We start from the raw sequence: 13,355 nt of genomic DNA on the forward strand, positions 1-13,355 counted from the left end.
GTGGAGAGAGAAACAGAGTTAACGCTGCGAGTCCATATGATTCTTTGTTCTGTGCACAACCCATAGAAAGTAAATATTGGCCTTGGAGGGAGTGCTTTGTAGGTTTTACCAGAACGATACCTGGGACTCCAACGGATAAATCAGGAGGAGAGATTATCCAAACTGGGGTTATATTCGAATGTTAAGTAATGATTTGATTACAGTTTTCAAGTTTAAAAGGTGAACAGTTGGGTAGATAGAGAGAGAACATTTCAACTGGCTGGGGAGTCAAGACTAGGGAGCATAGTCTAAATTTAATTTTTTTCTAATTATGGGGCAATTTAACATGGCCAATCCACCGAATCTGCACATCTTTAGGTGGTGGGGGTGAAACCCATGCAGACACGGGGAGAATGTGCAAACTCCACATGGACAATGACCCAGGGCCGGGATTCAAACCCGGGTCCTCAGCGCCGTAGACAGCAGTGCTAACCACTGTGCCAAGTGCCGCTGCAGATTCAACCCAAGATTGTAACCAAAGATATTAAGAGATATGAGACAAAGTCCACATATGGAGTTAGGTCACAGGTCCCCCATGAGCTATTGAATTGCAGAACAACGGGTTAAATGGACTACCCTTGATCCTATGGTCTGGGAATACCGATCTACCACAACTCAGTTATGACCTGAAGCTGACTGATGGCAAAAAAGCATTGGCAGCACATAATTTATTATGACTTTATAATCTATCTTTAGTTCTTAATTATAGCAATATACAATTATTCTTAGCCTTCTGTATGAATACACATCCATTCTCCCCTCTCCCTCCCTCCTTCAATACAAGGCTGTTTTCTCACATGAATAAGTTTGGACCAAGAGGGTTGTTTAAGTTCAATCCTTTATGCTAAACTACAGCTTATTCATAATCAGGAAGTACTTTTCAAAATTTCTTGATGCATGGATGGAACTCTAAAATTTTGCTTTTCAGAGCATGTAAAGTCTAGTTATCAGTGCAACCTCAGAATTGAAGAATGAGTTTGATGTATGACAAAAACAATCAAGGTTAGTATAATGGAAGGACCTGGCCTTACCAACATCAATTCCTGAATCAAAATCGCCAAATGGCCATTTGCCTCATTGGTGTTTGTGGACTCTTTCTTCCTGCTAATTGCTGCCTACCCAAAAATGTGGCTATATTTCAAAAGTAATTTGCTGTCTGTGAAGTGTTTTGGGCTGGCTGAAGCTTGTCAGCCAAGATGGAGGAGCAAGAGAATGAACCATTGATCCAATGGCAATATTTTATTGGATTTAATAAGTTGGGGTCAGTTACTATGTGGAGGGCCCTCGATGGCAGGGGAACTGCAAGTTAGTGCTCAGAAGCTAAGATTGCAATACTAGCCTTTACCTTTTATTGTTCAAGTTAACAGAAAACAACCAGATCCACCCAATCTCCAGTTTCTTGATGTGATTCACACAGGTGGCTCTTAACTTGTATTGACATACTTAGTGACAGACGGGTTGGTGTCATTCTTCTGCTAGTTGGAATCATTCACAGCAACAAAGTGCAGTCTTTAGCATCAAGGAAAACTAATATGCAATCAAGGACTCCCAATTAGTTGCCTGCTAACAGCTTAAATTGTAAATGTGAATATCTTGTACCTCATATGCCATTTCTAATGCTAAACAAGGTTATATCGAGCTACAAGCCAAAGAGATAAATACGAATATTCTGTATGGAAATTTTACTAAATACGGCCCATGCCTTTGGCTTTCATCAGGATAGTTTAGAAAACATACATTATCTCAAAACCCATAAGAAATAGATTTTGTTTTGCACTGAATATACTTTAATGGTACTTACATATATTTCACCATGGTCAAAACGGTTTTGGAGATTTTCTAAAAATGTGTCTTCTGAGAGAGGGTCTAAAAGCACACTGTCTCCCACCCCTATCATGTTGTCCAGGAGGGACGTTTTCACCTCTGATTTAATCATTTTTCCACTGAAATAAAATAGAAAAGAAGTTATTGATTTTTTAAAAAATAATCTTTATTAGTGTCACAAGTAGGCTTACATTAACACTGCAATGAAGTTACTGTGAAAATCCCCTAGTCGCTACATTCCGGCGCCTGTTCAGGTACACTGAGGGAGAATTCAGAATGTCCAATTCACCTAACAAGCACGTTTTTCGGGACTTATGGGAGGAAACCGGAGTGCCCAGCGGAAACCCACACAGACACGGAGAGAACGTGCAGACTCCACACAGACAGTGACCCAAGCGGGAATCTAACCTGGGACCCCGGCGCTGTGAAGCAGCAGTGCTAACCACTGTGCTACCAGGCGCCATTATAGAAAAGAAGCTAGAATTTGAAAATTTACTCTTATAAAGATCGACAAAAGCAGTTTTTTCAACTGATCCACATTCCTCTCTAACAGGCCCGGCACCATTACTGATATTAAGATTTCAAATAAACAAAAATTAAGCAATTTGGGGATTGGGTACAAAAGTGGAATTAAGGCAGCAAATCATCTAAGATCATATTGAATGGTGGAGCAGGCACAAATGCCCATATGGACCAACCTTGCCCCTCCTTCTTATGTTCTTATAGCCAACCTGGCTCCTCTCAGAGAGATTTGGGAGATTTGTCTCCAATATGGCTGCTGCATTCTAAGTCACAAACTTTTCTTACTCACGGCAAAACAAAAGTACTGATGTCTTGATATATTTCACTCTTCATTGCTTAAATGAATACATGTATGCAGATCAAATTTTACATTGCAATTTGGAGAAATAATTTTTGGGGAAATGTTTAATTTCTTATTGCAGCACAACTAGAAAGGTTTTGCCATTTCCACAGCTACAACATAAGGTGAATGAAGCTGTACTGTGCATGTGTAAATAAAGCTGAAAATATACTGTATACTGATGTGGAAATCACTCATTTCTAATCAATTATCCTAAATATTCCATAGCAGTGCCAATATTATCAAGAGTTTATCTTCAAACTAGCTTCAGATTAATTGTAAATAATAACCCACTTTGTTCCAACAATCTGTTGAGGCATGTTGTCAACCATCATTGTCACAGATTTTTGAAGGTCACATTAAACATGATTAATATTTTATCTTGTTTCAACCTTATATATTAAGAGCTACACAGCTTTGGAACAATAAACATTACACTCATAACCACACACAGCATACTTCAAAAGACATCCAATGTCAAAAAAAAATCACAATTGGCTCAAAGAACTACTACTATCTGTTAAATCAACTCTGCTGATTGGTTGTTATGTCCCATAGACTGGATATAAAGTAATCACACTCAGTCATTGGACAAATAGAAAATGTTCTAATTAGCAACACTTTAAAACCCAGCAGCAGAATCATCCTATAACAAGCCATCTGTATTGCAGAAATAGTTTTTTTTGCACTGTACTTTGCGCTACTAGTTTCCTTATTTATTGAGTCAGGCATCACAGTTAAAAATGGCATTTCTGATATTAAAAACGTTTACTAGTTGGGATTCTCTCATTTCACTGCTGTCACTTTGTCAAAGGGGCAGTAGAAACCCCACTTGCCTATTTTTTAGGCTTCCACCACACATTGGACAACGTTACAGTGAAGAAGCAGGAGCAGCTGAGGGACAATTTCCAGCGATTAAAAAATTACATAATCTGAAAAAGGTGAGCACCAAACATATTCATAAAGTCAGTTATGTAGTATTAGAAATGCCTGTAAGAAGTTCCTTTTGCAAATGTATGTCCTTACAGTCAAGCCCATGAATCCTGCTTCAGTTTCATCATCAATGTTCCTGAAGATAAATGTGTGCTGTGTCTGTGTGTGTGTGTGTGAGATGGATCACGGGGCCTGCGGATTGTGCAGTGCCCCTGTGAAATCTACAGCACCCAGAGAACACCATAACTCATCACATAATGAGGCAGAAAGGGAAATGATAATGCCTCTTGAAATTTTGAGCGTTTGATGGTGATACACAAAGGGGTCATTGACTTCACCCTGCCCCTGTGGAAATACCATGTCCATGACAACCAAGCAAAAAATTTATAATAAATACTGCAAGAATGTAAATATGAACTTCTTCATTTTGGCAGGAAGAATACAAAAGTAGTATATTATTTAAATGGAGAATGATTACAGAACTTGGTGGAATAGTCGGATTTGGGTGTCCTGCACATAAATCACAAAGTTATTATGCAGGTACAGCAAGTCAGTTGGAAGGTAAATGGAATGCAAAAGGAATGGAATGTAGAAGTAGGAACATTTTACTGCAGCTGTACAGGGCCTTGGTGAGACCACATCTGAAGTACTGTGTGCAGTCTTGGTCTCCTTATTTGAAAAAAATAAATTACAGTTTTGAAACAGTTCGGAGAGGGTTCACTCAACTCATTTCTGGAATGAAGTGCTTCTACGAAGAAAGGTTGATCAGGTTAGGCCTATACCCAGTGCAGTTTGGAAGAATGAGAGAAGATCTTATTGAGACATACAAGATCCTGAAGGGAATTTATAGGGTGGATACTGGAGAATGTTCCCTCTTAATAGGGAGGCTAAAACTAGGGGATATAGTTTAAAAATAAGAGGTCTACCTTTTAAGACAGGTGAGGAGATTCTTGTTTCCTCTCAAGAGGGCCATTAGTCTGGAATTCTCATCACCAGAAGGTAGTGGAGGCTGGGTCATTGAATTTATTCAAGGCAGAGTTAGATAGATGTTTGATTGACAAGGGTATCAACAGTTATGGGTGACATCAAAGGTGGAGCTGAGACCATAACCATATCAGCCATGATCTTATCAAACGGCAGAGTAGGTGTCAAGTCCCAAACGGTCTACTCCTGCTCCTGAGTCCTATCTTACTATATAAATGAAACAATCAATGGAAATACTTTAAATATTCATTTTATAATGGTTCATATCATTTAACTATTAAATAGTCTGAAATAATGATCGAGCCTTTTTCTGGTGCTGAGATTGATATTTTCATGATGGGATGGGTTTCAGTTTCTTTCGGTACCAAATTCAAATGCTTGACCAGAGGAAAATAACCACCCGTTAAAAAGCTGGTTAATGGAGTGGGGAAAATAAAATGCATTGGTGCAATGATACCCCAGGACAGGAATTACAAATCTACTGTGGAAATCAAACAAGAACACAAATATTTTCTGTTCAAGTAAATAATTGAGATAAAGAAAAATTGTTATAACTTTGGTCATGTGATATACTACTGCAGTAAAGTTGCTGTATTAGGGGACTGGCATTACAGGATTGTTTATGTGACAGTAGATACCTCACTCCAGGTCCTGGTCTAGAGCTTCTTACACTCCACCCAATGTTTTCCTTTGGCTGTGCCAAATTATTTGAACAGATTGCTTGATCACTGAGAAAATTAAAGGACTAGCACAAGTGTGATTACATTTTTTAGTTGGGTGTATTCTCCACATGCTACACAGGTAAGTGCAAAACATGCCTCTTGTCGCAATTGTCAATCAACTTATGTGAATCATCGGGTAATAAATTAATGCCATAAATATATTTCAGCATTTGGCTAAACATCACAACAGTATTCTGCAGTAGGAGGCTGAAAGAGTGAAAGAAAGAAATCTATACTAGCTGCACTGTCATAATTGTGCACTCATTAATTCATTCAAAATCATTTTATTATCACAGGCCTATTCATTTAAATTCTAACCACAAGTAAATATATAATTATTCAAATATTAAATGTGACATATTTCACTATTTTAAATAAAAATGTAACTTACAGGTATTGACACCACTAATTTCATGCTATGTGAAGTAATGCTGACACATTTGTGCATTGTTGCAAAAACACTCCACACCCAACAACGGGGAATGCGCTGAGCTCTGACATTTCAATGCAAAATTCATGGCATTCCACAGCAATGAAGTGCCCGGTTGGAATGAAACCATCAATAATGGGTCTTGCTGCTAACACTTATTTCTGAGAGCTTTAGTCATCAGCTTCCACCCTACATTGGTGCACTTCTGATATTAATAAAAGCTGGAGAACAACCTCAACCCCTTTGCTGAATACTTATTTTCTATCCACAAGTGTGATCTTAACCTTCCTGCAGATTTCTATCTCATTTCCCTTACAATTCCCGTTTTTATCTTTCTGTTTTTGGACAAATCCATTTTATGGCAGTGTCACCTCTGGGAAACGCTTCTGGGGAAAGCGGGAAACACTAGAAGTGGCATGCCGAGCTGAAAAATAGCTCCCAAAGAATTCCCCGCCAAATTCCCTGCCTTCCAAGTGTCAATGAAGTTGTGAATCTAAACAATCTCCTAACCATCCTACCATTATCTGGTCTGAAAGCTGACTTTAGCACTTCAGATCATAGCTACATCTTCCTTGAGGTAATGAGGTTCCATCAATATTGGAAGGCTGATGTGGAAACTGTTTGCATTGAGAGTGCAAACTCTGTGATAAAACAGTCTAGCAGTAAGGATGGGACAACTTTCAGAATATTGCCTGCCTTTCCTCTTTTTGGCTGCTGGCAAGTCAATTTTCTGTTTGTAGTTTTTTTTGTTTTCTTGCATTGCAATTTATTTTCTTTCATATCACCAATTCTCACTCCCATGGTTTTCATCGTCTTATTTCACATTCTTCTGTTCCTTTTTTTCCATTTTCTTTTTATAAATTTAGAGTACCCAATTCATTTTTTTCCAATTAAGGGGCAATTTAGCATGTTCAATCCACCTACCTTGCACATCTTTGGGTTGTGGGCAAACACGGCAAACCCTACGCAACCACGGGGAGAATGTGTTCTGTTCTTTTAATGCCTTTCAATTATGCATTGAGATAACCCTCACACCTCATCCATCAGATTTCACCACTTTCCTGCTTTTCAGAAAAACCTGTGGAGACATTGAACCCATCTTCTTTCTTCCTTCCCTTTCCACCACCTCTTTGGTTTTGCTCAACTCCATTGACAATCTCACTTTCTCTGTTTCCAGTACTGATGAAGGGGTCAACACCAAAAAAACATTAACTTGTTGTTTCCCTTTATGGATGCTAATGGAGCTGGTACATATGTCCGCCATTTTCTGTTTTGGTTTCATGTTCCTGCAATATTACATAAAATTTGCTTTCTGTGCTTAACCTGTAATTTCCGGTAATTCACAATCATTTCTCAGATGGCAGAATGCAAGATCCTTATTTCACTCTCATCAACAACATACAAGCCAGCTGTTTAAAAAAAAGATGACAACCAGTAATCATGAGATAAGATTTGCACTTGTGGTGGTGGATTACCTAGCCACCAATGGTGTCAGGACTGAAATTAGGATTTCACCACATGACAAACTGAAGACAAAATCTAGCTCAACTATTCAATTGCTCAGATGTTGAAGAGTTCACACAATGCAGTGCTTGGTATTTATCTCTCAGTAGAAACAAGTTAACTGACCCAGAGGAGTTTTTTTTTAAAATCGCATAAGATAATGGTTAAGGTGGATACAATAAATCTTAGAAAACAACATAGAAAAAGATCAAACCGGATCATGTGCATTCTCAATCACAAATTCCACCCATTTAATGTTCTCAGGAAAGGTCTTACTCTCCAATTCCCCAAAGTAATCAAGTAAAGCTGCAAACATTCATACAGCTCCACTGTTCAGCACGAGTTGGCTACCCTCCAAAGACAACATTCTGCACCCCCTGAACCAAGTATCACAGAAACATTTGTGTCCCATATAACAACTAAACATTTCAACTTATACTTATCTGATCTCTAATCATGCCCCTTAACCAGTGCTTAAATCTGCATTTGTAGAGGAAGTGAACCAACACAATTTGGAACTAAAGGGTTTTCTCTAGAGATGCTGCAATTTGAAATGATTACCTGCACAGGTTTTCTCTTATACTGAAAGTCATTATGTTCCACTAATTATTGTTCAACAATCTGCAGAGCTTTATGTTAACTCTAAATACAGTAGGACATTGTAATAAGCCACTGGTTACATGGAAAATTGAGTAATATATATATATTATATATAAACCTGCATGCAACCATACGAACAATGTATGTCCACTGGTCATATGCATTAATAGACCGTTTAAACTACATAGAGCTTGACATTAATACTTATCCATTAGACTGCAAAAGACATGTTAAGCACCATTCAATTACTACTATGATGAAACCGTGAGTCAATTTCATTCATAAATTGTGTTCCCACCTATCAGAAACACCCCATTCAAAAGCATTTCCAACAGAAAAAAGGTTTATAGACATAAGGTACAATAAGACTACTTGACCTCTATTGCATTGGTTGCCTAATAATTTCATTATGACTAAAAAACATTTTATTTTGCTTCTCCATAGTGACATACAACTCCTTCTGCATGGCATGTGAATGTATATTTAAGTTTCACTTAGAAAGCCAGATTACTATTGTTGAAAAGACCTGGTAGATGGGTTATTTAATGATAATTGTATTTTGGTCTCACCGTGAGGAAATCTAACCTCATACTCAACTGTCTCCAAATAAAACTACTGAAAATGCCCACATAACAAGAGGTTTCATTTTCTGACTATGTCATGTGTGCTTGGTCCATCCAAGGACACATTTAACAGCTGTTGGAGTTTGGCCAGCTACCATGAGGCAGCCCATTGACTGCAATGTTTGTATAGAGTCAAGCAGGAAGAATCCAAACAGCAATAGATCTGCCACTCACTGTCCCATCAATGAACCAGACTGACTGACTAGTGCCCTACTTCAGTTTTGATCAAATCTGTTCCCATTCATGTCTCATTGCCTTGAGCCTACTTGACCACATAGACTCTGCTTTCTCCCTGCTACCCCTATAGGATAGATGTTAATTCTTTTAAATCTTATAGAGGGTACTTAGCGAGACTGCCATTTAGATCAGGTGACCATCCCAATTCAGCAGTGACTATACTATTTTCTCAGTGGAATTTTCATTAATGTGGTGCTCCTACACTGACATACTTGGACTATACAATAAAGCATTAGACAATTAGACACCATTCAATTTTGATAAAATACTTATAATACATGTTGATAAGAAATAAACATGGAAGAATAAGACTGGCTTTTAAAATGGGAAAAGATTAGTTACTTCCTTAACAATTACTTTTCAAAGACATGTTGGATCAAACAAGCTTCCAAGTTAAAGAACAGTAATGCAGAAGATGATTAAATACATTCCAGGGCTCAAACACTGAACCATCTCACAATGTGATGTGTCACAACATGGAGGACATGGTTTGTGTTCTACTTTCCCCACATAATGAGCTCTAAATCTCAGAAATGACTTTAGGGGAGAAGTAACAAATGCACACCAGCTGTTTCTCCAGAGCCAAGAAAAGGCACACTGGTGAGTCACCCAGACTATTGTTGCATACCTACTAACATCTAACAGTAAACTTGTGGTGGATGTATGGGAATAAGTTGCTTGAATCATTAATCGTTGCCTGGAAATAACTTATGAGGAAAAAAGAGAGAGAAATTTATCAATTAATCCAGAAAATGTTGATAGAGAGAACAAATATTAATAAATTTGATGTCTTTAATAATTTTATAATTCTGAAGCATCAAAGGCAATCCTGTAAAGTAGAAATGTTTCTGTCTCTATCATGACACGGACACAGGTAACTGATGGACCAAGATACTGAGCCATTGAGGGGTAGAATGCAGGGTCAAACATCGCCCTGCACAGACTGAGTTTCATACTTCAGCCACTCTCTTGTGGGAGGAGTAGGCGCTTTTCCCAAAGAGGATGGAGGGAAATGGTAGACTGACCTACTCACACTTTGTGGCCAGCTTCAAAGTGACATTGATGCAGGTCAGGCGAGAAAGTCACTTCCGTATCCCATTAGCAACTGGGAATGGTGTATGGAGATTTAAAGAGTACTTTAAAAGGAATCACAGTTAGGGAGGCAAAAGATTAGTCACACAAAATACCTATGTGTCACAATAAATACGCAAAAAACATTTGATTACCCAAGAGAGGTAAAAGGGAGAGATAAAACCAGTAACTTCCATGACAACAGGATGTCCCATAACACTTTGCAACCAATTAAGTATATTTCAAATGTAGTCACTGTTTTTAATTTAACAAACACAACAACCAATTTGCTCCAACTAACAACAATGTTATAATGACCTGTTTTAATGACATCGGTTGAGGTCCTTGTCATAGACATAGGGTTATGGTGTTTTACAGCATAGAAAGAAGCCCTTTGGCACATCATCTCTGCACCAGCTATCAAGCACCTAACTATTCTAATCCCATTTTCCAGCACTTGGTCCGTAGCTTTGTATGCTATGGTATTTCAAGTGCTTATCTTGTCCCCATGTCGTTTTTATCAAGATGGAATAATCTGCAAGTAATGCCATTTTAGGTGGTTATGTGGTTTATACCTTTGTTTTTTAAAGCAAAGATAAAGTTTATCTAACACAGTGATCACTAGCAAAAAATTGTTAAGTGTATATTAAATGTTTTTAAATTGTGTGCAGGTAAGCCATGATGTGGAGATGCCGGCGTTGGACTGGGGTGAGCACAGTAAGAAGCCTTACAACACCAGGTTAAAGTCCAACAGGTTTGTTTCAAACACGAGCGTTCAGAGCGCAGCTCCTTCCTCAGGTGAATGAACCTGTGTGCAGGTAGTGAGCTTTAACTGGGGAGTCACTTGTGCCCCTGACAGCCTGGTGGCACAGTGGTTAGCACCAAGGATTGATTCCAGCCTTGGTATTCCTGTGTCTAAACAAGTTTCCTCCCACAGTCCAAAGATGTGCAGATTAGGTTGATTGGCCATGCTAAAATGGCCCTTTAGTGTCCAAAGATGTGCAGGTTAGGTGAGGTTACGGGGATAGCGTGGGGGAGTAGGCCTAGGTAGGGTGCTCTTTCGGCGGGTCAATGCATACTCATAGAATTTACAGTGCAGAAGGAGGCCATTCGGCCCATTGAGTCTGCACGGCCCTTGGAAAGTGCACCTTATGTCCATACCTCCATCATAAACCCGTAACCCAATCTGACCTAAGGCCAATTGATCATGGCCAATCCACCTCGCCCGCACATCTTTGGACTGTGCGAGGAAACCAGAGCATCCGGAGAAAATCCATGCATACACGGGGAGAATATGCAGACTCCGCACAGTGACCCAAGCCAGGAATCGAAGATGGGACCCTGGAGCTGTGAAGCAACTGTGCTAACCACTGTACTACCGTCCCTCCCCAATGGACTGAATGGCCTCCTTCTGCACTGTAAATAAAAAAATAAATATAGGCAATAAAAACTAAAATTGTAGTTGGGTTAAGTGGTAATTGATTGTAATGTAAAACTATGATTGCTTATACTGTAAAAGTGTGTAAAGATTAACTCCGGTTCTATCCTTCATCACTTAGCTTTCTGAATTCTAACAACTGTGTCTCTTTAAATGGATTTGGCAAAACAGTTTGCTGATTGGACACATGCACAGGGAGTGGCAATTTACCTGGACCCTGCACGGTGACATGAAACATACAACTTCTGAGAAAGCCAAGAGAAATGTTTGCGTACTCAGGATTGTCCATCACTGGTCTGGCCTAACCTAACAGTGACAGTGACACAGTGTGCAGGAGTCAACCAGGCGTTTCTGTCTGACCTTTACCTGCTGCCTTAAGACTCCTAAAAATGCAGACACTGTACTTCCGTGTCGCCCGGGCCGAAAACGCGGTTTGTTTCTCGGGGGGAGGATTACCTTCTTTTTAATTCGTGGCTCTTTAAAGTGGTTGTTGCAGATTAGCAAGGAACCGATTACAGTGACACTTCGAGCCTTATCGCTCACTTGGGCGAGTGGTGAGAGAGTAACAGTGAGAGCTTTCAAAGCACCCTGTCTGCACAGGCAGAAAGGAGAAGCTGGGGACACAAGGTGAGGTGACTCCTCCATGTCGCCTGATCAGATGGCCACACAGCTCGCAATGCCGGCAGCACCATTCACACAAAATAAACCAACCAGAGTGCTGGGACAGAATGGCACGCCAGGGACATCCACAGCATGAAGCCAGTGCCGTCCCGTGTTACCAAAGCAGCGCCGAATCCGGCACAAATGGACAAATGTCCAGACCCCTCACAGACCACCAGGACAGGATGGTGAACAATAATAAGTGGAATGCTGGACAAGTGGGTGAGCAAAGAAAAACATGGCAGTTTCCGCTCATCTGAATATCCAACACCATAACCATCAGAAAGATTAAGGGAGGAGGGGTGAGAGCGGGGAAACCAGAGAGAGGGAGAAAATAATCATTTGGTTTCAATCACATCTGAATCACATTATTGCAGCGGCGGGCACACACACACACAGCCGCCTCGCTGAGGAAGTGTTGAAGATTTCACCCAATAGTCAATGAACAACAATATTAACTGCGGCTCTAAAGCTAAGGGGGGGTTGTCCTTTGAGAGCGTTTTTACACTCACTCCTGTACTTGCTGGTTGCGACCCTGACATCTCACTCTTCATCCACTCGCCTCAAGACTGCATGGTACAGAGACAGAAACATCCTTCCAACCTCCTAAACACCAACAAACTCTTCAGCAACACAAGAACACACACACGCGCGCGCTGGAGTGAACCCGCAAACGACACACACAGGAGATAAATCAGATTGTTGCTATTTCCCTTTGTTTGCTTCAAAGGGATCTTTTTACTGGTTAAACAGATTGCAACATCTCATCAAATAGATCCTCCAACAAACCAGCTCATTTATTCCACTGGACACCCTGAAGTTGAGTTGAAACTAGCGGCTTTTCTCCGTTTTAAACATGTGGTCTCGCCTTTCTGTTCCACCCGTAAGAGATTCCAAATAAAAGCCCGCTACATTTTAAAGTTTGGAATAGTGTGTGAGAGAAAAGCTCGTTACCTTCTCTGTGAGCGTGTGTTATAAATCCGAGCACTTTTCCTTCCCTTTGTAGACACGGCGCTGCCACAGTGAGAGGACAATGGCTGGGGAGCGGGCTTTGGTGTCACAGTGCCTGCTCCTGCTCTGCTCCCTCCCTCCCTGTCTAACCCTGCCTCTCTCTCTGTGTCAATCCCAGCCTCTGGCGGGGTGTGTCTCAGGCTCCATCCATGCAAATCACCTTCTGCTTCCCCCGCCTTCTCTAAGCAGCCTTCAGCGCTGCTCCAGGTGAGGGCGGTCATACACAGTCTGTTGGTTTTGGGTTGGGTGGGGGGCAGAAACAGGGAGGAAGGGAGCAGAGAGGAGACATAAAAAGAGCAGAGGGTCGAGGAAACAGAGCGGGACACCAACTGCCAACGAAAGCGGGAGAAAGGAAGAAATGTTTACCTTGTGGATGGATTGCCTGAGGAGATTTTGGCCGCCATAGCTAAAGTGTGGG

The 13,355-nt window shown here is 40.4% G+C and overlaps 1 protein-coding gene across 4 annotated transcripts in view; it reads right to left on the reverse strand.

The window, feature by feature from the left end:
• The window catches only part of myo1b (myosin IB), a 336,645-nt gene extending 323,595 nt beyond the window's left edge, over window positions 1–13,050 (reverse strand). For 3 of the 4 annotated variants that reach the window (XM_038789125.1, XM_038789124.1, XM_038789122.1), the window contains exons 1-2: window positions 12,881–13,050; window positions 1,841–1,982 (exon numbers count right to left, since the gene is read on the reverse strand). In XM_038789125.1, the coding sequence (XP_038645053.1) occupies window positions 1,841–1,975 (135 nt within the window). In that variant the 5' untranslated portion in view covers window positions 1,976–1,982; window positions 12,881–13,050. Of the gene's footprint in view, window positions 1–1,840; window positions 1,983–12,438; window positions 12,608–12,880 lie in introns of those variants that run through there. The other variant, XM_038789123.1, reaches the window with a different exon arrangement.
• Window positions 13,051–13,355: the final 305 nt, after the last annotated feature.

Source organism: Scyliorhinus canicula, chromosome 2, assembly GCF_902713615.1.
Source record: "Scyliorhinus canicula chromosome 2, sScyCan1.1, whole genome shotgun sequence".
NCBI lineage: Eukaryota > Metazoa > Chordata > Chondrichthyes > Carcharhiniformes > Scyliorhinidae > Scyliorhinus > Scyliorhinus canicula.